The 24,442-nt window shown below is 43.4% G+C and overlaps 1 protein-coding gene and 1 non-coding gene across 2 annotated transcripts in view; both read left to right on the top strand.

Moving 5' to 3' along the window:
* The window catches only part of RYR3 (ryanodine receptor 3), a 368,483-nt gene that overhangs the window by 270,685 nt on the left and 73,356 nt on the right, over positions 1–24,442 (top strand). Inside the window, exons 58-65 of the mRNA XM_065942024.1 lie at positions 1,995–2,110; positions 2,654–2,721; positions 3,698–3,819; positions 7,207–7,256; positions 7,633–7,693; positions 10,091–10,329; positions 11,680–11,761; positions 21,053–21,183. Coding sequence (XP_065798096.1) covers positions 1,995–2,110; positions 2,654–2,721; positions 3,698–3,819; positions 7,207–7,256; positions 7,633–7,693; positions 10,091–10,329; positions 11,680–11,761; positions 21,053–21,183 — 869 coding nt within the window. The remainder of the gene's footprint in view (positions 1–1,994; positions 2,111–2,653; positions 2,722–3,697; positions 3,820–7,206; positions 7,257–7,632; positions 7,694–10,090; positions 10,330–11,679; positions 11,762–21,052; positions 21,184–24,442) is intronic.
* LOC136172721 (U6 spliceosomal RNA) lies at positions 15,158–15,261 on the top strand. The gene has a single exon (XR_010664072.1). It is a non-coding gene; the product is annotated as a U6 spliceosomal RNA (small nuclear RNA).

Genomic DNA, 24,442 nt, shown 5'->3' with positions numbered 1-24,442 from the left:
CTGTAAGTGCAGCATTCTAGGGTGGGTTTTTTTTTTCTTCCAATTTTCTGTCTGTGTTTTACAGTTTTCTTACGTCTAGTTCAAAAACTCTATTTGAAAACTTACAATTGCAGGTCTTTGTAAAACATGCAACCTAGTTCTCACAGAATCACCAGTTCTCTTCACACTTGTATTTTAATGTTTTCTATGGTACTTAATAAAATGCCATAAGAGCAATAGAGACCATGAGTGACATCAACAACCCTCAAAAAAAGACTCAGATCCTGGGGAGACTGGATGAACCATGACTTCTGAAGACTTTATCTCAAGCTTATGTTGATCAGAATCTTCTAGATGAAGGTTTTAGATGAGGATGGTCTGGACTGCTTAAGTCTTAAAAGTTAGAATCTGTTTTCCTGCTGGTCAGGTATCAGCAGTGGGCTGTGCTTGCCAAGTCCTTTGTAGAATGAAAAATAAGCAAGTGTCCCATCCTGATAAGCCATTTCTCCTGAAATGTCTGCCGAGCAGGCTGCTGTTTCTTCTTTTGGTTTCCTACAGAATTTTTGCCACTGGATGACAGAAACCCAAATAAAATTCTAGACAAATATTTCTATTGTAGCTCATATGAAAAAATAACAAAATGTATTTGCCGTATTGTTGAGTGGGAAAGGTTAGGCAGCAGGAGATAGTCCCTGGGGGAGCCTTTGAGAAAAACTCCCATCATCATTTTAATCCTGTTCTTAATGCTGCAATGCATGCAGACTGTGGTTTGCCAATAAATAACTTGCTCACAGAAATGAAAAATTCCTCTTTATGATAAGAAGGAAATCTAGGAAACAGGGAGGAAAAGGAAAAGATCCCTGAATTCAGCAAACATATCCCCTTAGCGGCTTACCCTGTGCCAGAACCTGTGATGGGCACTTGAATATACCAATGAGGAGGCGATATCGTATCACTGAGAACCCCTTAGTTCCTGCTGCCCACGCCTCAAATCTACCCCATCCTCAGCTTCCTCATCACCTGATGACGGCCCTTCTTCTGGGTGCTCAAGCCAAAAACCTTGTCTCTTCTCTTTTTCCTTCAGTTAACATCCACTTCTTTAGGAAATCCTGATGGTTCTCCCTATAAGATACCCAGAATTGGCCACTTCTCACCTTCATGCTGTCACTAACATTGCTGAAAGGGCTTCCTTCCCACGCTCGCTATTTCAACCTTTGGCCTCAATAGTCAACTTTAAACCTAGCAACTAGAGTACTCCAGTTACAATGTAGATCATATCATGTCATTCCTCTATTCAAAACTTTCAATAGCTTCCCATCTCAAAGCAAAAGCAAAATGCTAAGGACAGCCCATGGCATCCTAATGACTGAGCCCATTGTCCACCCCACACCCCTCTGAACTACTCACTTTCATTCCATCCACATTGGCTTCACTCAGCATGCTTGCTCCCACCTCAGGACCTTTGCACCCTTGCTCCCGATGCTTGAAAGCTCTCTCCCCTGATGTCTGTATGTCTTCACCTTCCCATGTCATCCTTCCAATAAGCCCAGCACTGATTTAACAACAGTCTGCTCACCCCCCACTTCAGGCACTCTTGGACCCTTCATCCTTTAACTTCAGTTTTTCTTGTATTCACAAAGCTTACTGACTTCTAGCACTGCATACACTTTATGTTTTGTTTTATGCAGTGTTCATGTCTGTTCATAGCTGTCATGTAAGTTCCATGAACACAGGGGATTCTTGTATGCATCTCTGCTTTAGTCCCATTTCCACATTTGTTGAATGAGTGATGCAGATCTTTCTGAAAAGTCTTTTCAGAAATTATCATAGCTCAGATGTTGCATGCTCAGGGAGGCAGGTTCCAAGTTCAAGGGGAAATGAGTCAGATGGTGAGTCAGATCACTAAGTCAGAAAAACCATTTGGAAAACAGAGTTGACACAGGGAAAATTGCTGGTGCATTGAAGTCACATAGTTATCTCTGTTCCCCCCTGGGGTTTACCCATTTCCAACCTAGAGGTGTGAAGGATATGGAGCTGGATGCCTCCTCCATGGAAAAGAGGTTTGCCTATAAGTTTTTGAAGAAGGTTCTGAAATATGTTGATTCGGCTCAAGAGTTTATTGCCCATTTGGGTAAGTATCGTTGTGAAATATTGTGAAATATTGTGAAATATCACAAAAATGTGTGCTTCTCCTAATAGCAAAAAGAATTCAATATTCATTTTTCAAGGAAGGATGTTTTCATGCCATAGTTGTTCATGATTCTTTTAGGCATATGGTTTGGGGAAGGACACAGTGACTGAGATATTCCCACACACACACCCCACTTTTTAAAAAATCAGCTTTGTCTTTGGTTTTCCTTCTGGATTTGATTGAATCATATGTCATTTTTAATATAACTCATCCTATTCTAAGTGCTCCATCTTTTTGCTTTGTGGCTCTGAGATTATGACTTAAGCTCTCATCACTAAGATGGTGAAATGGGTGGTGATACGCTATAGAATTGACATAAAAAATAACTAGCTCTCACAATTGCCAAGTACTTTGTAAAATATTAGATATTTTATAAAAATCAAATGGCCTTTTCATGATGAAAAGCTGCTCTGTCTCTAAAATGCTGTGACTGTTTTTGTTTTCTTTGCTCTGGCCAACTTTGTGTCACTTTTGTCTTTGTAGAAGCCATTGTCAGCAGCGGGAAAAATGAAAAGTCTCCCCATGACCAAGAGATCAAATTCTTTGCCAAAGTAAGTGACCCTGTGCATCTAACTAGATTACTTTCTCCTTGGCAGCCACACAAATTAGGGTACAAGTTACGTAGGTTCAACAAAGATACTCAAAACTCCAGTAATGGCTTTGATCATACAGAAGTGCTTGTTGTGGAACAGTCCTGAGGCAGGTTGGTGGTCCGAGGTGGTGGGCAGCCTGCTTTGCTCCATGCCATCACCCAGGGACTCAGGTTCTTCCTCTCATTAATGTTCTTCCATCTCCTAGAATGTGATCCCTGACAATTTGGTCCAAACAGACACAACTGTACCACATCTGTGAGACAGGGGGAAAGGAGAGGGGAAGGAAAGCTGCTGTTTTATTGAAGTTCTATCCCAGCAGCTAGAACATAATCATTTTAGCCTCAGCTAGCTGCAAGGGAGGCAGGTAATGCATTTTCTAGCTGGGTGACCCCATTCCCAGCTAAATTACGGGGGTTTCTACAGCTAAGAGAAAGAAGAGGAGAGTGAACATGGAGGCAGGTGAGCTGTCTCAGCCACATAGCCCTAGGCAAAGGACTAAATACAAGTGAGGACTTGAGGTCGCCACGCTCTGAGAAGCAGAGCCAGGATGCTCCAGACTAGTGGTACTAGCCCATTCCTCAAGTATGCTGCTGAATGCCATGCCCAAGAAGCCACATCTGAGTGCAGGCTAAGTATAGGACACGCCTGAAAGTGTTGGCTCAGGGCCCCGTGTGCACTTCTTTGGGTGCTTAGTATCTTGCTGTGTCCCTTCACATGTACCCAAGGCCTCTGGTTACAGGAATAGGAAAAGAAAATATGTTGGAAACTGAGATCCACAGGATAGTGTTTCCTGGAAATTCCAGGACCAGTGTTCAGAGGCTTTTTGCTCACTGACAAGGAACTTTTTCAAAGGAACCAGAGGAAGGACTTTTGCCAGCTTCCTAGAAGTTTGTCCCTAGTGGATCTTTCAGTTCATCTCCGGTGGACCTTTCAGGTTCTCCTGCCACTGGTTGACCAGTACTTCACCAATCATCGCCTCTACTTCCTGTCCTCACCTCTGAAGCCCCTCAGCAGCAGTGGGTATGCCTCCCATAAGGAGAAAGAAATGGTGGCCAGGTGAGTCTACAGGAGAGAAGGTCATGCTGCTGATGTCATTTCCGTGAAACCCCAGATTCCTGGAACTTAAATGGTGAATCTTTTGAAGAAATGAGCTGTGGCCTGACAATTGGCAGCTCAGAGGTTTTCGTTAACACCTTTTTTCTGAAAGTGCCTTTATTCACTCTTACCCATGTATTATTTTGGCAGCCAAGAGAAGTGTACTGTTTGTGGGTATCAGTAGGATTAGGGGGTAGATTTATATACTCAGGTCAACTTCCATCCTGAAATATATTTAGAAAAAGGCGAAGGTAATTCTGAAGCTTGGGAAAAGCAAACACACAACATTGAGAAGAAACAGATTAACACTGTTTTCAACCCCATTCTTTTTTTTTTTCAATCCCATTCTTATCAGGTTTTTTTTTTTTTTCTTCTTATCAGGTTTTTAAAGATTAAATTGCTTTTAAAGAATCAGATTTTACAAGTTTTGGTATGGATGATCTGAGACTTGAAATCTAGGGTGGCATAATTCAATTTAAATTCCTAACAGGAAACAAATTTTAATCAAAAGTGTCAGCTTGCCTTCTCATTCCACTAGGTGTGACATGGGGGTGTCTCAGCAGAGCTGAGAACAAAGCGGGGTGCTTCATGGTCAGGCTATGGGGTGGATCCCACTATGCCTCAAGTTCTCTCTGTATTTGATTTATGAGTGACAAGAGGATGGGTTAGATTTCTAAAGAGCAGAGAGTTAAGGACTGCGATGAAAGTAGTCTATTCACCCTTTCCCTAGCATCCATTGATGGTGAAGAGTGTACTTTATATTTTATAAGGACCTAGCCATTGACTATCTTGGGAGGATTGTCTCAGCAGTGAGCTCAATTTTTCATATGCACAAATAATTGCCCACCTGTGGAAGTATCACTGTGAAACACCACAGTGCTTTAATTTCTAGGAACCACCCAGGTATTGTCTCCATTTTGCAGACGATGAAACTGAGGTTTGAGCAGACTCCTTCCAGTGCCTACAGTGACCCCAGATAATAAGTGAGAGCAAGAATGAAAGCACACCCCTCTTTATCCAGATCAAGGGCCATTTTCTCTGTACTGGAATTATTTCATTTACTGATATTTGTTAAACAGGGAGAAGCCATGCTGTCAAAATGAGATGCACTTACAACCAGTTACTGACCTAAGATTTCCTAGATATTTCCACAACGCACTAGTGTATTTTGTAAGAAGGAAAATGAGGTGCCAAGTCAGATATTCAGATAAGCCAACAGAGGGCAGGTGTGTCTGTTCTCTTCATCTATTTTTCTTAGATTATTAATTCATGGAAATGTAACATTTGTTCAGCCAGCCACCATTTGTCATGGCTAGAATACAACCTGGAGCTGATCAGCCTTGCAAATAGCTTCCAGATCCGTCAGCAGGCCTGCCGCCCTCCCACAGCCGTGGTCGTGTCGGCACTAAACATGCTCCCGCTTGCAGACCCCTCTGGTCTGCAGCCTTCACCTGGGCCCCCTCTTCTGCATCTGATGCTAGATGTCAGTGATCTCCAGAGTCTCTCCCCGGGGACCTCTTTATCAGCTTCTAACTCTGAGATGAGAGTGAGGTGCCTGGGGATGCTGTACCTCATAACTCTGGGGAAAGAACAGTGCTTCTGCTTAAATGGTGGGCCGCACAGGTGACCAAAAAAAAGGGGCCTTTGGAAATTTCAGCCCCTGGCCTTGGCATGCCTGAGAGCACTTCTGACAGCAAGGGGAGCCACGTTTGTATCAGAATCAAACAACCCAAGGATCTGCTTTAGCTCTAAAAGTTGTTTGTACAGAGTGGATCCACTTGGAAGCATTTTGCCAGAAATAACTGAGTTTATCAGCCCCTAATTCTGCAGACTAAGAGGGCCATGTGATGAGTCTCTGCCTACAGATGGGAAATCTAAAGCAGAGAGGAGAGAGGTGGCTTCATCACGACAGCCAGCTAGTCCTGGCAGACACACAGGACTCATATTCCTCTGGGATCCCCGCCAACTCCATGAGTTTTCATCAGATACATAACTCAGGAAAAAAAAAAAAAAGAACCCCCTGGGAAGAGAGACAAGGCCCCAGTCCATATTTAATTTCACACTTGCTGCCTGCCAAGTTTCTGTTAACTTATCCTGAGCTCTCCTAAGCTCGAGGCCAGGGTTTCCAACTTATTTCCACTGCAAAAACAAATGACTAACCAGGAGAGACTTTGGCTCTGGTTTCCAGTAGACAGCCCAGAAAGGCTCAGGGCATTCATTGAGAACTGTTTAGAAGTGAATAAGTTTTCATCCCCACCAACACTTAGCTGGATTTCTTCTTCTTTTGACCTTCCCACAAAGACTGCTGCCCTATGTTAGAGCATGAGTTCTAAAACCATGGGAAGGACTTCACCTGGATCTCATCTGAGAATCCCACAGCCTGTGCGGAGTGATTTTATTCTACGTTCCCTCTTCCTGTTCCTCCAGGAAGGACTGCTCTCTGAAAGGGTTGCTAAGTTCTTGTCTAGCTTAGTTCTTGTCTAGCCAGTGTCAAATAATGTCAGCATTCTCAGCAGTCTCCTCCAGCAACACATGTCAAATGATAGCCATAGTGCCCTGGGGGGGGGTGGGCATCAGGAGAGTGTTCCGAATGCACCTGTGGGCTCTTTGCTGACTGCACAAGGCCCTCTATTAGGCACTGTAAAAAGTAAAAGCATAAGACACAACTGGAATCCAACAGGTTCCATAGTAGAAAATATGGGTAAGAGCATGGAATAGGGTCAAAAAAACACAAAAGCATGGCAGGTGGGATTTCCTAGCTTCAAAGACGTGGATCAGACAGCAGTGAAGCCTGTAGGCTAATGGAGATGACAGAGAGAAGCCATTCCTTGAAATGTTTCTGGTGCAATACAGTATTGCCCCTACCTGAATCTTTAACTGTATTCCAATCCCGCCATCTTGCCCACCTCCCAACTAAGGCCTCATACCCCTCACCCAGTGAAGACAATAAAAATGGCTTGCAATCCATTGCAACAATGGAAAAATCCTTCCAGAATCCTCATTTATCTGTGGATGTTATCCAAATGAATGTCATTAGTACTCTATAACAAGAGATGGTTTGCAACAGCTGGTTCATTGCAAAATATTGTAGCTGTTGCAGAAGGATTGTTTTCTGTAACATTGTAGATGCCCTCAGGTTACCTTTCATGATTCTGCAGTGAGACAGGGGGAACTGCATGTTTTCCTAGTGTGGTCCAGAAGACCCTTTGAGGGGAACACCGTCTGTCTTCCGGGGCGGGGGGCATTCTGTGCACTCTGTTTTGCCATATGGGGGGCTGAGGGATGAGGTTTAAATGGGTCTGCCTTGGATCTCTGTCCCTTTCCCACTTCCATTTTTTTCTGCTTCAGCCTGTTCTGCAAACTCGCCGCTCTGGTTCGACACAGGATTTCCCTCTTCGGTAAGAGAAGTATTGCTAAAGGCTGCACGTCCCGTGACCACCCTGAACTCATGTCCCGCAGACAACCTGAGCCTTAGGACTCAGGTGTCACCTAAATTTGCCATAGAAAATTGGGCTGAAGCATGATAAATGACCTCTGTACCCCCAAACAGCTTAGATTTTCCACGCCAATGAATGTTTTAAGCTTTGCCTCTAGCATCCATCACAAAGCCATGTGTCAGGCCGGAGATAAATGCCTTGGCCCCAAACAGAGCCCTGGCACTTTGCGTGTTGGTGGTTAATTATGCTGGGCTGTGGTTTGTGCATATTGAGAGGATTGGGTTTAAATGACAGGCTGAATGGCCTGGGGAGTCACAGGTGATATTTTTGATTTTAGGGAGTGATTCTGTGACAATGGTGAGCTGTCTTCACATCTTAGCTCAGACACTTGACACGAGGTAAGTGTGCCCGGCCTTGTCCCGGAATTTCTCAGGACGGCCCCTCTGACTCTTTCTCTTTACTTATTATCATATGGAAGAGGAGACGTGCCACCACTCTGCGGGAGCCTGGGAGGGAAGGGAAGACAGGGAAAAGATGGAAATCACCCCGATGTCAGCACACTGTTCCTCAGCTCATGATGGAGAGCCCCTGTCGTGGCAGATACTGAATGCTGAAAGCTGAGCGTTTGATCAGTTCTTGTCTTCTCTGATTGAGAAGTTCATCTTTCAGAAGATAAGACAGATAATGTGGCAAAATACCACTTTGTACCTAATTCTCCACAGAAAAAGAAAAAGCTATCTGATGGGTGGTGAGGCCGTAAGGATCCTGGGAGAGGGACTCATAGCACTCTGAGTTCAAAATGGCCAAGGAGGGGGACGTGATTACCAAAAGATCAAAGACAAAGATAGATTCCGGCCTGAGGGTGGCCTGAGGGTCTGGTAGGAAAGATGGCTGAACAAGAAAGGAAGTCTTCCTTCCTTTCACGTATTGGGTTGGCCAAAAAGTTTGAGTTTTTTTATAAGATGGTATGGATAACATCTATGTATATAATATCAGATATATGTGTGTGTGTGTGTGTACATATATTATGGTAGTATAAAGTATTTGATGAGATTAAAAGAGAGGCAGTGCAAGGAACTGGAGGGAGCTTTCTTTAACAGACTCATTAAGCAGGGCTCTTCGCAAAGTCGGGAGAACATGCTTCCCAAAACCCAACGCAGAAGAAGGCAACAACCTAAAAGAGTGGCCAGATGATGAAAACCTCTATAAACTAAAAATGGATTAAAAAAAAAAAAAGTTAAGGGCAATTGGAGGGGATTTTCAGGTTTCTGAGAGAAACATGTTGTAGAGGTAGTAAACCTCTTAAAACTCTTGTGCGTGTTCAGTTGTATCCAACTCTTTATGACCCCATGGACTGTAGCCCGCCAGGCTTCTCTCTCCACAAGATTTCTCAGGCAAGAATAGTAGAGTGGGTTGCCAATTCCTACTTCAGGGAATCTTCCCAACTGAACTGGTGTCTCTTGCATCTCCAGCATTGGCAGACGGGTTCCTTACCAGTGCACCACCCTGGAGGTCCAAAAGTACTAATACAGAACAAAATTTGCAGAATCAGACCAAAGCATTCCAGGGGTGCAGTTGGGATGAGGAATCTTTATTCCCCAAACTTGCAAAATGCCTCAAGAGCATGTTTTCTTCCTATAAAACTAAACAGAACACAAGTCAGTGTGTTTCATAGTCATTCCTGAGAAAATCTGAGGGAGATGGTTTATAAATACTTACAGGATGGGAGCAAGCCTCACTGACTTTATTTCCTTGTTTTTATGTTTCTTATTGGCTGGATGATTATCGTGAAAATGCTGTAGATGAAAAGCATCTGGCCTTGTAGCAAGCCTGTCATAATCTTGTGAATAAGATGTAGAAATACAGAAAATAAAAGATAACTGATAGGCTTTGTTCCAGTTCTGAGTTTTATAAGATGGTTTTAAGGGAAAGCCCCAGATACCCATAGCTAATCTCCATTCCCACATGGTTACTTCGGTGGTCTGAGTAAGCCGTTTTAAATGGGGCTGACTCTTCTTCCCTCCCCTTCTCCAAGCTGGGACATCCCTGCAAAGTGATAGAAACCTAAGCCTCAGTTGACTTAATTCTTTGTCCTCTTTCTCTAAGAGGTCCTGCATCACAGGAGAGCTAGTATTTCTAACTAGTCATTATAAAGGTTGCTGAGCCCTTGAGGAGCTGAAGAAAAGTTCCCTCTCTGTCCTTTTAATTAGGTATTTCGGGAAGAATGTAGCTAGCTGCAATATTATATAGATAGCAGGTGACCAATATCAATTTCTCTCTAAGTCGTCCTGTCCATTCCCTAAGAATTGAGCAGTGTGTAAATGTAAAGTGTAGACAGCAACCCAGAGCAGTACTACCAGTATATGTGTACGTACTCAGTCATGTCCAACTCTTTGTGACCCTGTGGACTGTAGGCTGCCAGACTCCTCTGTCCATAGGATTTTCCAGGCAAGAATACTGGAGTGGGTTGCCATTTCCTCCTCCAGAGGATCTTCCCAACGCAGGAATTGACCCTGCATCTCTTGCATCTCCTGCATTGGCAGGTGGATTCTTTACCACCATGCCACGTGGGAGTCCCAAGAGTTGAACAGCCATGCCCTCAAATCAAGCATGCCTTCCAGTTGCTGGCCCATGCTTCAGGATTCTGTGATCCCAGTTTCTTTTTGGATGCTAATATTTACTGCAGCGATAGGGGTGTCAGATGCCCAGGTTGCACTGAAAGTTCCCAAACTCAAGAAGGCAGTTGGCCCAAGGTTCAGGTTATGCTTCTGGTTTTGAACATTGTTTGCTTACAGGACGGTCATGAAGTCAGGCTCAGAGCTGGTGAAAGCTGGGTTACGGGCCTTCTTTGAAAATGCAGCGGAAGACTTAGAGAAGACTTTGGAAAACCTGAAGCTCGGCAAGTTTACCCATTCCAGAACGCAGATCAAAGGCGTCTCTCAAAATATTAACTACACCACGGTGGCCCTGCTCCCCATCTTGACATCCATCTTTGAGCATGTGGCTCAGCATCAGTTTGGGGTGGACTTACTCTGTGAGTTGGCCTGCCATCTCTCATGGATTCATGTGTACCCAGCTGCAGATCCTTAAGAAGTGTGTGGTTTATTCCCTCAGGCTGACCTTCAGGGCAGAGTAGAGACAGCCTTTCCACACTTTTTCCTTCTTAATTTAAAAAAAAAAAAAAAGAGCAGATTCTTGGAGGGGAAGAAATCCCCAAATTTCAATTTATAAATATTTCACCTTTTCCCACTGCTACTCAGGGCCAGAGTCTTCCACCCGCTGGTTTTACTCTCAGCCATTGTGTTCTCTCTTAATTTGAAAAGGTTATCTGTGAAATCTATCGAGAGATACAGGTTTGCTCCCAGACACCAATTTTCATATTAAGAAGCTTTAATTTATTCACCGTATATCAGGAGCAAAGGAAAGCTGCTAACATCCCAGTATCTGAGCCTCCACAAGAAAGACCATAATTGATTGGTTTTAGTTTGCGTTTAGTACCATCTTCAGTCCTCTTATTCTGCCACCAAGCTTCAATTTCACACTGTAAATGGTGGCACGGGATTGAATTAGTTTAACCAATGGCCAATAGCTAAGGCTGTGTTCCATAGCCCTCAGTAGTGAAAATCAGTTATTTCCATGGGGTTTAGGGGGAGAAGTAGGAGAACATCCAAACTCATTATTCTGTGTCATGGAAACAACACACTTTCTTGTTGAAAAATAAGAAATTAAACTAGTTCTGTGTGTTCAATTAGTTCCAGCCTTATTGTGAGTTCCATACATTAATAGAGGCGTGTAGCCTGCCCATTAAATTCTGAGTGCCTACACGAAAGATGCCCTTCCCTTGAGAAACATGGCAAAATCATAATACAATTGAGTTACCTTTTGAAAAACATCTATCAGAGAATCTGGGACAGGTGGACATGAGGTATTTTGCTCTGTCTTGGAAGAAGTAGGGACATTGTACACGTCTCCCCTGGAAAAGGAACAAAAAGCTCACTCAAGCTTCAGATTCCTTACATTCTTCCTTTGGAAAAAAGGAAATAGTGCTCTGGATAAAATTTGACTGCAGTCTCCCTCTATTGGAGGGGAAAAAAATGGAAGGACTCACTGGTCAGATGATTCCTTTCCCTGAGAAACTCTGTGATCTGTATCTGGGGTTCCACAAGAGACCTGGGATGGCACAATGGAGGGCGTTTTCCTTTTGGTGTTATCTCTTCCAGCTCAGCAACTGGGAGGGACTCTCTTTGTTAAAAAGAAAGAAAGTGAGATCTTTGGCTCTTGGGTGAAGCCATCATGTTTTCTGTTTGCAGACCCTTGCTGTGTGTGGGAGGTGGACCTCTGGGGTTGATGCACGAGAATGACAGTTCTTGTTTGTTCTTTTCAGTGGGTGACGTGCAGATTTCATGCTACCATATACTGTGCAGTCTCTACTCCCTCGGGACAGGAAAGAACATCTATGTTGAAAGGTAATGAGTGAACAAAAGAGGCTAACACGTTCAGGCTGAAGGTGTTATTACTGAAGTCTTTAAACACTTAACAGTAGCATCTTTCCAATCCAGCAGAAGTGAAATGCTCACTGAAATGGCTTAGTGATTTTGAGCCTTGGGTATGAAATGTTTATGGCAGTATTTAGAAGTGTTAATGAGGCTTCTAAGATGTATGACTTCCGTGGAGATAGCTGGAGAATGTACGTGGCTTGAGGAGCAATATAGCCAAACTAAATCATGTGCTGGTGGCCAAAAAATGTCGAAGAAACATCTTTTTCTTTATAACCACAGCCTTCAGAGCACTTCCAGAGTTCCTGTGGTTAAAGCTTGCTGAGAAGCTCAAGGGACGTGAGGGAGTTGCTGTAGTGTTTAATGAGTTTCTATGTGATACAGCCCTGGACTTCTATCATTCTTGGCTGTCAGATTAACTATAATTTTAAACAAGTCCACACTTTGGGAACAGAAACACTACTCAGTGGTCTTGAATCTGAACAGGCTGATTTTCTGAGGTGTTTGGGTTCCCATTCTGCTCTCTAATCTGCCTGGAGCAATGGAGGCCTTCGGCCACCCCTTGCTTTTCAGAATCAAATGTCATGTGTTGTTTGATTCTGTTTAAATCCATGGAGAAGATCAGAAGGATAAACACAGTGTTAACCAAACTCTAGATGTAGACTTAGCCTCGGAAGATTTTTTTTTTTTTCCTTTTTTTCCTTTTCAAATAAGGAAACTGGAAAGAATTTGATCTGTGCTTAAAATTACTTAATCTAAACATCCTGTTGATATCCATGGTCTGTAGACCTCCTCAATTTATGATCCTTTATCAAACAAACCAACGATAAATCCTTGTTTCATATCTAAACTTACATAAATTCTAATTGCAGTTTCTCAATAAAGCAAAAAAAGACTTTGACTCCTTCAAGAACTCAGGATCCGATGACTTGAAATCATGTACTAATAACCAAAGCATGTTGAAGAAATGTCTATGTCTTCATAATTACAGCTGTTAAATAGCTTCTAGAGTTCAAGAAATTAATTGAAGAACTAACAGCTAATTTATTTTGATTATGAGTTTAATTCCTTAGAGTTACATAGCTTTCCTTATTGTTTTACATGATATATAGATAAATAGTTTTGTCCTTTAATAGGAACTGGGCAGACAAAAGTTATAAACATTTTATACCAAATCAACAAGAAAATTAAAATTTTTAATAAAGAATTTCACTTAGGGAAGATATCTTTACTTTTATTAAGCATTTGTAAATATTTTCTCAACATCGTTTCTTATTCTCTTGGTTTATATGTATGTACATGCAGGCTAGCTTACTTCAGTAGTGTCCAACTCTTTGCTACCCCATGGACTGTAACCTACAAGGCTCCTCTGTCCATAGGATTCTCCAGGCAAGAATACTGGAGTGGATTGCCATGCCCTCCTCTGGGGGATATTCCCAACGCAGGGATTGAACTTGCATCTCTTATGTCTCCTGCACTGGCAGGCAGGTTCCTTACCACTAGTGCCTCCTGGGAAGATCCTTGTATGTATATACATGTGTCTATATGTATATGTGGGTTTTGGTACAATTTTTTGAAAAGCTTATGCATTACTCTCTTTTGTTTAAAAAAAAAAAAAGTCAAAGAAAGGTCAACTCTGAAATGTCAGACCAGAAAAGAGACCATTCTTCATATGACTTTTTATACTTTATTCATATACTCATTGCGCTGGGAATATCGGTGCCTGTGTTTTATATTCCACGCAGGTAGAAAGCCAGCCTTGAAGAAGCACCTGGATCAAGTCTGCCCCTATTGTCAGTCTGTTAGTTAATGAAGCAAGTAGGATATAAAGATTTAAAATCTTCAAGTTGTGATACTGCCACCATTGGTGACTTTTATTTATTTTCTATTGTATTGTGAAAGTAAGACATACTTATCTAAAAAAAAAAACAGTACAGACCTATGTAAAGTTAAAAGTCTGCTGCTTTCTTCACCCCAGATCACCCAACCTAGTAACAGTTTGGTATATACCTTTCTAGATGTTTTCTACATGTGCACGTTTTTACACATTTTAGGATCATAATATTGCTTTATAACTTTGTTTTGTTGGATGAAGCTAAAAACTGAATTTCCTTAACATACAACTCATATATTTTTAATTTATCACTAATTAAAATAACTATTAATTCTCTACTTTTAAAAAGATTACCAAGTTTAGTATATTTGCATTTCTGGCATTTCCTATCCTTTCTACCTTTCTTTTTTTGCTGTGTAGTTCTTTATAACATACATTTTACCCTGGAATATTTTAGGACTAATATTCCTTGAGTTGTTTACCTTGATTTATATTTAAATGATTCCGTGTGTAGCCAACCCTTCTAAATTGTGATTTGCCCATTCTAAAATTTTTATTTGGATTTACCTCTTGGGTGGCCAGATTCATCTTATGTTGTTGTTTCTATAAGAACACTTACTGTTGAGTGTTTGCATATTTTGTAGTATCATCCATCGACTTTGTATGTGAACAGTTTCCATGGTATAAAATCCTTGGGTCGTAATTTTCCTCCCTCAGGAGTGTACAGACGTCGCTCTGCTGTGGTCTGACAGCGTGTGTGACCCGGTGATTTGTTCCCTGCACGCATGGCTTCGCTGCTGCTCATTGGGTTCTTTCTTTGGTTTTGAAGCTCTTTCACTTCCCTGTGCTTTGTCTCAGGGTTGTCTTTTCCATATCAACCCCTGCACTTCTTCTCAGCACTTAATACACCCCCTCAGGTTCCAGAATTGGGCCTTACTTTATTTAATGAATCTTCCATTTTATTATATTGTTGCTGAGTTTTTTGGTCTTAGCTGTTGTTCGAGGAGGGAAATTATTTGTATCTATTGACTTTTTCCTTAACCTTCCTCCCTCATTTTCTCTGTAGTAACTTTTAGCTTTTGCTCTTTTCTGAAACTTTTTTGATTTGGTCTGTATTTTGCGGTGTGAAGTTATCACACATTTTCTAATTTCAGCATAGGTCTAAATTTCTCAATTTTCCCCCAGCGTTGTGGGTTTTAGAGGGGAGATAATATAGTGAAACCTACCGTTTCTCTGCCATGTTTTACTGAAGTTTCTTGGGTAGCAAATGTCTATAAGGTGGCAAAGGAACCACTCAATATTTGGTTTTCAACTATAGCATGAATGCATTGTAAATAGAAAAGATTCCAGACACCTCCATGATAGGGTTGACTGTGAGGAGGAAGAAAGTCATTGAAACAGATTAGAGACCTTTTGGGGGGGAATGTTTTCTAATTGAGCTAGAGTGAGACAGTCACTGACAGGTAAATTTTCAGATACAGTTTCAGAGTAGGATAAAGGCTTTTACCATGTGTGTTTAAACATGGAGAATGGTGCTCGCTTCGGCAGCACATATACTAAAATTGGAACGATACAGAGATTAGCATGGCCCCTGTGCAAGGATGACACGCAAATTCGTGAAGCGTTCCATATTTTTTGATCGTGCTAGGCCGCCTCTCCAATGGACTCTGAACTCTGTGCTTAGCACCTGTGGGAATGACAATGGAAGGATAAGACCCCATCTGGGCAGAGGAATCTTAACGATCACATCCAGGTTACTCATTGCCTAAGAGAAAACAGACACTAATCACCCCTGCCTCTGGACAGTATCTATCGGAATGTAACCACAGGCTTATTGATTATTAACTGTTTGAACACATAACATGTGAATGATGGGGTTATTGTGATTGTATTTACCCTTCCTTTGTAAGCCTCAAGAGATTTGGGCTGGTGGATTTGGTGTCCAAGGGATTTGGACACGTACACATGGGGTATAAAAGATTTTCACAAATGCTGGTGAGGCCCTTGGCTAAGAGGGGACTCTGCCTTGGCCCCGCCCGTATAATAAACTGCACTCCACTATCAAAAAAAAAAAAAAAAAAAAAAACCATGGAGAATGCTTAACATTCTTTAACCTGAATATACTTTGATTGATTTTATTACTATTTATTCATTTGGTTGCACTGGGTTTTCATTGCTGCATGCAGGTTTTCTCTAGCTGCAGTGAGTGGGGGGCTACTCTCTAGTTGCAGTATGTGGGCTTCTCATTGAAGTGGCTTCTCTTGTTGAAGAAGGGCTCTAGAATGCAGGCTCAGTAGTTGTGGCTCATGGGCTTAGTTGCCCCAAGGCATGTGGTATCTTAGTTCCTGGACCAGGGATCGAACCTGTGTCTCCTGCTTTGGCAGGTGGATTCTTAACCACTGGACAACCAGGCAAGTCCCTCCTTCTATTAATTGATAGAGCATTTGATGGGGATGGATCAAGAAAACTAAGTTTGGTAATTGACTGCATTAAGCATTGAATCTCCATTTTATTTCAAATTAAAACTTTGTTTTTGCCTTCACACTTTAGAGATATTTATATCTGCCTTCCTGCTCTGTCCCCTTTGACCAGTTCTTTCCTGATCAAATGTTGCTCTCCCCAGACTGCTGAGATCACTGGTGTTTCTGTCTAGAACCTTCCCGCGCCTCCACTTTCTGCCCCTCTGCTACCTGTTGTTTACTCTCTTTTGCATCCTCTGGAATTTACACAAAGGAACTTTCAAAATTGCAAAGCACCAGATATGTGCAGGTGTAATTATTATTACTAGGATGACTTTGTCTTAGCCTGTGTCCCTGATGATAGACTGTTGAGAAGCAGGTCCCAATCCGTGGAAAAAAAGTTGACAGACTGACTTAGGAATTAACAAAAACTGAAATACAAATTGAACTGAAAGGAAATGAGGAGAGGGAGGGATAAATTAGGAATTTGGGATTAAAAGATACATATGACTATGTGTAACTTAGGTAAACAAGGACCTACTGTTAGCACAGGGAACTATTAATATATTCAGTATCTTATAATAACTTATAATGGAAAAGAATACACACACACACACAAGATCACTTTGCATTGTAAATCAACTGTGAAAGTGAAAGTCGCTCAGTCGTGTCCAGCTGTTTGCGACCCCATGGACTGTAGCCTGCCAGGCTCCTCTGTCCATGGAATTCTCCAGGCCAGAATGCTGGAGTGGGTGGCCATTCCCTTCTCCAGGGAATCTTCCCAACCCAGGGATCGAACCCAGGTCTCCCGCTTTGCAGGCGGATTCTTTACCATCTGAGTCATACTTCAATTTAATGGAAAAAAAAAATTGAAGTCTCTTCAGTCTGTCAGCATTGACCAAGTACTGTTATATGAAAAATACCGTTCTTGACAGTAATAACTGAGGGAGCTTGCAGGCAGAGTGCATTTCTCTATCCAGTGATCAACTCTTCCAGCATGCCCTTTGGTTGCTATGGAGCTGTTTATGTAGCCCTTGTTCTGCTTGGTCCACACCCACAATGCCCCCTGGGGGGCGCTAATAATCACCAGTATTTTAGCAGCGAGTTTTGTCTAGCTCCGTTGGTCTTGGACCTGGAGGCAAAGGTCATCCCTCTGGTATTTCACAGCCATTAATTGGCAGCCTTCTGGGCTTTTACAGAAAGAACTTTTCTCAGTGAGGCCAGCACTGTTGTTTCTCCCTCCAGCTTATTAGCATCGTTATGTGCTCCAGACTAGAAAATGCCTCTGGTGAGCTGGCAGAGACTCAGTTTGTCAGTAACTAAATATCATGCTTGTTCCTCTCCCTCAAGTCATGGAGTCAGCATTAACACCAGAGAACTGTCCATTGCCCCCAAGGATTGCCTTTCAACAGACTAACTCTAGAAATCCACTTTTGGGAGATCATAACTTTAATTTTGGTGAATGAAAGAGAAGAGAAGTAATATGGATCAATTAAAGTAAAAAGTTCCTTGGGCTGCAAGGAGATCAAACCAGTTGATCCTAAAGGAAATGACTCCTGAATGTTCATTGGAAGGACTGATGCTGAAGCCGAAGTTCCAATACTTTGGCCACCTGATGTGAAGAACTGACTCATTGGAAAAGACCCTGATGCTGGGAAAGATTGAAGGCAGGAGGAGAAGGGGATGACAGAGGATGAGATGGTTGGATGGCATCACTGACTCAATGGACATGACTTTGAGCAAGCTCCAGGAGTTGGTGATGGACAGGGAAGCCTGGCATGCTGCAGTCCATGGGGTTGCAAAGAGTCGGACATGACTGAGTGACTGAACTGAGTGGGTCAATTTTGTACCAAGACAGCCCAGGACCAGTTGTATCCTAGATTCCTTTCCCTGCCCCACCTATAAATTTGCTGTCAGGTTTGATATCACCCCTTGTCACATGAAGACATGTGGCTCTCCATGTTCCACGCACACAGGCCCTCACTCCCAATCAGCTGTCCTGACGGTTGGCCTTTCCACCATCACCATGAGCTTAGAAAGAAGTGAAGGAGTGGGAAGAGAAGAGGTGTTGAGGAGAGATGGGGAACAGGACTGGCCGGGGCCTGTTCCAAAGTGAAGCAGCTTTGCAGGGCTCCCTGGAGAGACCCTTGGTCTCTGCGGCCTCCCCAGCCCCGCCCCCTGCCTTCCTCCACCACTCATGTGCCGTGTCTGACTCTGCGATGCAGCCAGGCACCCCTGTCCATGGGATTTCCCAGGCAAGAATATTGGAATGGCTTGCCATTTCCTACTCCAGGCGATCCCAACTCGGGGATCGAACCCACGTCTCTTGCCTTGCAGGTGGATTCTTTACCTGCTGGGCCAGCAGGGAAGCCCCTTCCACCCTGATGCAGCTCCCAAATAGACCTTCCAGAGCAGGGATGGGATGATTTAACAGATCTTTCACAGAAGGACAAGGCTGTGCTGTTAGCTAACAAGTGCTTATCTGGCTGAGGGCATTCTTGCTTGCTGCAGGCTGATTTGAAAGCTCAAATACTTCAGGCCAAATAAGTTGTCGGCTAATCCCCTAAAAGCTGAGCCCAAGAAGAAGATAGAAAAGAAGGGATAAGATCACATGTATTAGTTGTCTTTTAAAGTAATTAAAAGATCACATTTGTCTTAGGTTTGATAACTTGACTAAGGAGTGCATGGAAGTTCCAAGGGGTACACAGCTTTCTTTCGACTCACCCACCCTCTCCCTCCTCCCTTTCTTTGGTCCAGCAGACGACTCTGGCATCTCAAGCAGAACAGTTCTGTGGACCCCCTGGCCAGCCCCCAACACATTCTGACTCTACCCTAGATAGTCTTGTCAAGTCATTTTTTTCAGGACCAGTTAAGATCACATTTCTAACCCAACTCAAATGTGTATCCTTTCTCTATGCATAATGAAGTTGCAAGTTGATTCTAATCTTTATAATGAGACCATAAAGACATGCTATTTTGTCACATTGCAGTCTGCCAGGCTCCTCTGTCCATGGAATTCTCCAGGGAAGAATACTGGAGTGGGTAGCCATTCCCTTCTCCAGGGGATCTTCCCAACCCAGGGATCAAACCCAGGTCTCCTGCATTGCAGGCGGATTCTTTACTACCTGGCATACTTCTCAGACAACAGTGGCTCCCCTAGCTACCTCCCTGCCCTGTCCCCTGGTAAATGCTTGTTATCCTATCCAGAGACTCTACAGCTTTGACAGTCTGGTGTCTTGGTACTACTGGAATTATTGGCTGTTGTCATAGTGAAGGACAATTAATGGGATGCTGGGTATAGGTTTCTTTTTCCTTTTCATAGCATTTTTCTTTTAACTTTTTATTATATATTGGAGTATAGCAGATTAACAATGTTGTGATGGTTTCAGGTGGACAGCAAAGGGACTCAGATATATATATATATTGTATTCCTTCCCCAAACTCCCTCCCATCCAGGCTGCCACATAACAGCCTGGTATGCCTCATTGAGCAGAGTTCCCTGTCCTTGTTGATTGTCCATTTTAAATATAGCAGAGCGTACATGTTGTTGGGCATGGGTTTTGGTGGGAACTGCAGGGAACCGTGAGAACTGAATGCCTTCCTGTCTCTGCAGAACTGCAATAGTGGGGTACACGTTTGCTCTTGGCTCCAAGCGTGCCCCCTCTAGCTGATAGTTTTCTCCATAATGGCTCTGTAATATCCCCCAATGTGCAGCCTGACATCCTCTGCCCCCAGGGCTTCTCCTGGTAGGCTTCATGCACGGTATCCACATTCATACTGATGAGTTTAAGCTCATCAGTCACAGAGGAAGGCTAACAAGATGGGCTTGAACCCTGTAATCCCTTTCGTCTCTTAATTATTGACCTATCGTCTGCCTTTTCTACTAGTTACCTTTGTATCATGGTCTAACAAAGGACTCACATTATTGGTTTATTTGAAGAAATTTTTCCTCGTATTTGGAAACTGGCATCCCGTGTGTAACTCACAAGGCAGGTGTGTGTAGTCTGTCTGTGATCGAATGCCAGAGGGTGGCAGGGAAAAATTATTGATGGGTGGAAAACAGATGGCTCTGGTCTCCCATTCATCAGGAAGGAAGAGATGTCAGGCCCCTTATGGGGCCCTTTGAGCCAGTGCTACGACTGTATTCATCTCAGTAGCAGAAAGAACCTGCTGGGTTAGAAAGTACAAATCCAGGGCTAAGCCCAGGTCTGAGAGGGTCAGCACTCTTTCAGTACTAGCTCTGCTTTGACCAGCTGGTGGCTTGTGGTCCGTCACTTACTCTTGCAGCCTTGGTTATCCTGCAGGTACGTGTAAGTCCTCTTAGCCGGAGAACTAGGAATCTCAAGCGTTTTGGTTTTGACTGATTGCGTCTTTCACAGAAAGACTTAAAAACCAAAGTTTAGTGCATGGTGGATACTCAAGTGTTTGTGGAAGAAAGGAAAGTAAGAGGTGTTGGAGCTCTTGTCTGCATCACGTGATTTGGTTTAGGGCATGTCATTTCTCTTGCAAGGCAGAACTTCAATTTTGTGTCTTACTGGTGTTTTGGGCCCATTATCTATGGTTCCCATTGGTTGACACAGGCTCCACTCATAGCAGGGAATAGACAAAGAAATTCCATGAAAGATTTTAAAACATTTTAAGAACCGGGAGGATCTGATTCAATTTGGATGCCAGCCAAACTTGCTCTCAGAGATGCTGGGAGAGAACAAAGCTACATAGTATATATCACCTTAGTTATTTAAGAACTAGGTAACAGGGAATGAGACCATTGTAAACCATTGGTTAGTGTCCAGAAAAAGTGAGGGAGGGGAGGAACATGCAATCCAGCTGAGCTCAAGGCCCAGGATGTCCAGTGGAGTCATCTGTGGGGAAGTGGCCCAAGATATCCTGGGAAGGAGGCATGGTCCACCAAGGCATGGGGCCAGCATGGAGGTGGCACCACTTCTAAACGGACTTCTTTGTTTCCAGGCAACGTCCTGCCCTTGGAGAATGCCTGGCCTCACTGGCAGCCGCCATACCAGTGGCATTCCTGGAGCCCACCCTTAACCGCTACAACCCGCTCTCCGTCTTCAACACCAAAACCCCCAGGGAGAGGTCTAGTAAGTACCATCCATCAGAGGTCATCATTGATGTGCTTAGAGGAATGCATGGGGAGAGAGAAAGTCAGAAAGGCAAGGACAGCAGCCCCCAGCCCTGTTGGTTCACATGGTCTGAGAGGGGCCAGGAGGTCAGAACTGGCCCTGTGTGACAGGTCTCCATCTTGCTGGAAAAGTGGGCACGAGCAAGTTCTTTGTTATCTTTAGACTTTGGTTTCCTCTTCTGTGAAAAGAGGAGACAGTGCAGTTGATTTCAACATCCCTTGCATCCTAAGAGCTCAGGTTCTCCTGTCTGTCCTGATCTCCGTTCTCTTTCTGCACCTGGGGATGGTGACTGTCCTTCTTTGTTCCTCTCCAGAGAGTGGGAACAAGGGGGTCACGCAGAGCTGCACTGATAACCATGGTGTACTCCTCAAGTCCACAGCGAGGCTGTGCTTCCAAGGATGATGACCTTGGAAGGATGATTCTTCATCGTCATGAAGGATGGAAAGAAAAACACAAGAAGGAATTGAAATTCTACACAAAAGGGAGTTTGACAGGAGTGTTGACCCGCGGAGTTCTAGAACAGGGCTAGGCTATGGTCCAAATCTGGTCCACTGCTGATTTTTATAAATGGTGTTTCATTAGAATATGGTCATACCCATTCATTTACATGTTGTCTGTGGCTGCTTTAGCACTGTGATGTTGTGTAGTTTAATCACTGAGCCGTGTCCAACTCGTTTGTAACTCCATGAACTGCAGCCCACCAGGCTCCTCTGTCCATGGGATTTCCCAGGCAAGAATACTGGAGTAGGTTGCCATTTCCTTCTCCAGGGGATCTTCCCAACCTACGGATCGAACCCACCTCGCCTGCATTGGCAGAGGACTCTTTCCCACTGAGCCACCAGGGAAGCCCTTAGCACTATGTAGGGAAGGAAAAATAATTTTCCCTTTACCCTTCATTGTTTTTGGCTGAGACCTCCCCTCTGAAAAAGATAGATTGATGGGAGGGAAAAAAAACTTAGTTGTGGACATATGTGTACATAAGTTCAGTTCAGTTCAGTCGCTCAGTCGTGTCCGACTCTTTGCAACCCCACAGATTACAGCACGCCAGGCCTCCCTGTCCATCACCAACTCCCGGAGTTTACTCAAACTCGTATACATAAGGGAGCCCCACAAAGATATGATACTCAAAAGCCAGCCCAACATTTGAGACTTACATACCATCCCGAGAAAAAGGTTAGGAGTCTAGGGCTTCAGAGCGGGTAGGAATCCATGGGAAAGTAAGAAGGGGAAGGGCTTGGTAAGCAGTGTGCCCCGCCAGGCTTGGGAATCTCTCAGATGAAAAGATGATCTTTGGTAAGAGCTCTCTTATGGTACTGGCTCCCGTAACTAAGGTAAACTTTGTTTACAAAGGTAGATTTCCCTTATAAAAGGGTAACTCTGTTGTCAGACATTCTTCTGGATCTTCAGTTTCTTAAAAATAATCAGCTCAAAGTAATCCCTCTGCCAAAGGGGTATATTTGGGGGTGGCCCATTTTGTTTCTCTTCAACTGCAGTGATAGAGTTGAGTAGTGGCAGTAAATACTGTTGGCCCTAAAATGGCTAAAATGTTTACTGTCTGGCCCCTTTATAGGAAAAGTTTTCCCACCCCCTTTTCTAGAATAACCTGGAACTGGAATCCAAGGCAGGGGGTAAACCTGATTCTGGGGGATGGAAGAGAAGAGTCCCCATGTATGGATAATTGTGATCCTGCTGAAGGATGATGGAGTAGATCAGAGGTGCTTCCAACAGGAACCTTAAATAAAACTTGGCCTCCAACTGGAAAGAACTACCTTGACTTGATGTAACATGAAGCAAAAGCTACCACACGATGGGTTTCATTAATGTTAAGAAAAGCAGAATCCCCCCATCCCCCACAAAAAAATCATAGCAAACCAGAATATATCCTGTTCAGAACAAGTATTTTCTTAAAATATTGTACCAGCAGATGACTAGACTGTGCCTCAGTTCCATTTGGCTCAAGCCCCCGTTTCAAACTGTCATGTGTCCTGAGAGTCCGAAAAGAAGAAGTGTTCTTGCTGCATTTTTCTCTGTGACTCTTCTTCTTTCCATCTGAGAATCCAGAGTGCTAAGCTTTGGTAGCTTTGTTCCCACTTCAGATAGAAGCAGCACCTGGTCCCCAGAAAACATGACCAGACATTTTAGACAAAACTGCTTTAAAAAGTTCTCTGCTTGAGCTAAAATACAGTGGAGACCTCTGCTCTCAGAGCTCATCGAGAGAGATATTGCCAAGATGCCTCCATGTTCCAAAGCCTCACATGGTATCTCTCAGTTAATTCCCCAGTCCCCTCAGCCTCATCTCACCCTTTCTCCCCTTTCATGGACTAGGAAAATTATAGTCCCAAGCTTGTTTTTCTCTGCTGTCTCATGATTCCACATGAGTTATGTCTTGCAGCTAAAGTAGGAGTTAAACGACAGAGCAGGCTTTGGTAATGATGAGGAAGGGCTGTGGCATCTGTAGACAGAAGCCAGCTAAAATATTGCTCCCCAACTTCATGACAGTGCTGGATACTGATGTATTTATTTTGCTCCAGCTGTGATTCAAGAAAAAAGTGTCTCTGTGTCACCAGTGTGTAGAGCTTGCACCTTGAGAGAGAGAGATCTACTTTGCTCTTGAATTCATAGAGGTAGTTATTGTTCAGTCGCTCAGTCGTGTCCAACTCTTTGTGACCCTGTGGACTGCAGCATGCCAGCCTTCCCTGTCCTTCACCATCTCCCAGAGCTTGCTCAAACTCATGTCCATTGAGTCAGTGATGCCATCTAACCATCTCGTCCTCTGTCATCCTCTTCTCCTCCTGCCTTCTGTCTTTCCCCACATCAGGGTCTTTTCTATTGAGTCAGCTCTTTGCATCAGGTGGCCGAAGTATTGGAGCTTCAGCTTCAACATCAGTCCTTTTAATGAATATCCAGGGTTCATTTCCTTTAGGATTGACTGGTTTGAACTCCTTGCAGTCTAAGGGACTCTCAAGAGTCTTCTCCAACACCACAGTTCAAAAGCATCAATTCTTTGGCACTCAGCTTTCTTTATGGTCCAACTCTCACATCCATACATGACCACTGGAAAAACCATAGCTTTGACTAGATAGACCTTTGTTGGCAAAGTAACATCTCTGCTTTTTAATATGCTGTCTAGATTGATCATAGCTTTTTTCCCAAGGAACATGCATCTTTTAATTTCATGGCTGCAGTCACACTTTGCAGTGATTTTGAAGTCCAAGAA

The sequence above is a fragment of the Muntiacus reevesi genome, chromosome 7 (assembly GCF_963930625.1).
Source record: "Muntiacus reevesi chromosome 7, mMunRee1.1, whole genome shotgun sequence".
In the NCBI taxonomy this organism is placed as follows: Eukaryota; Metazoa; Chordata; class Mammalia; order Artiodactyla; family Cervidae; genus Muntiacus; species Muntiacus reevesi.
This window is presented reverse-complemented; position numbering and strand designations above follow the sequence as displayed.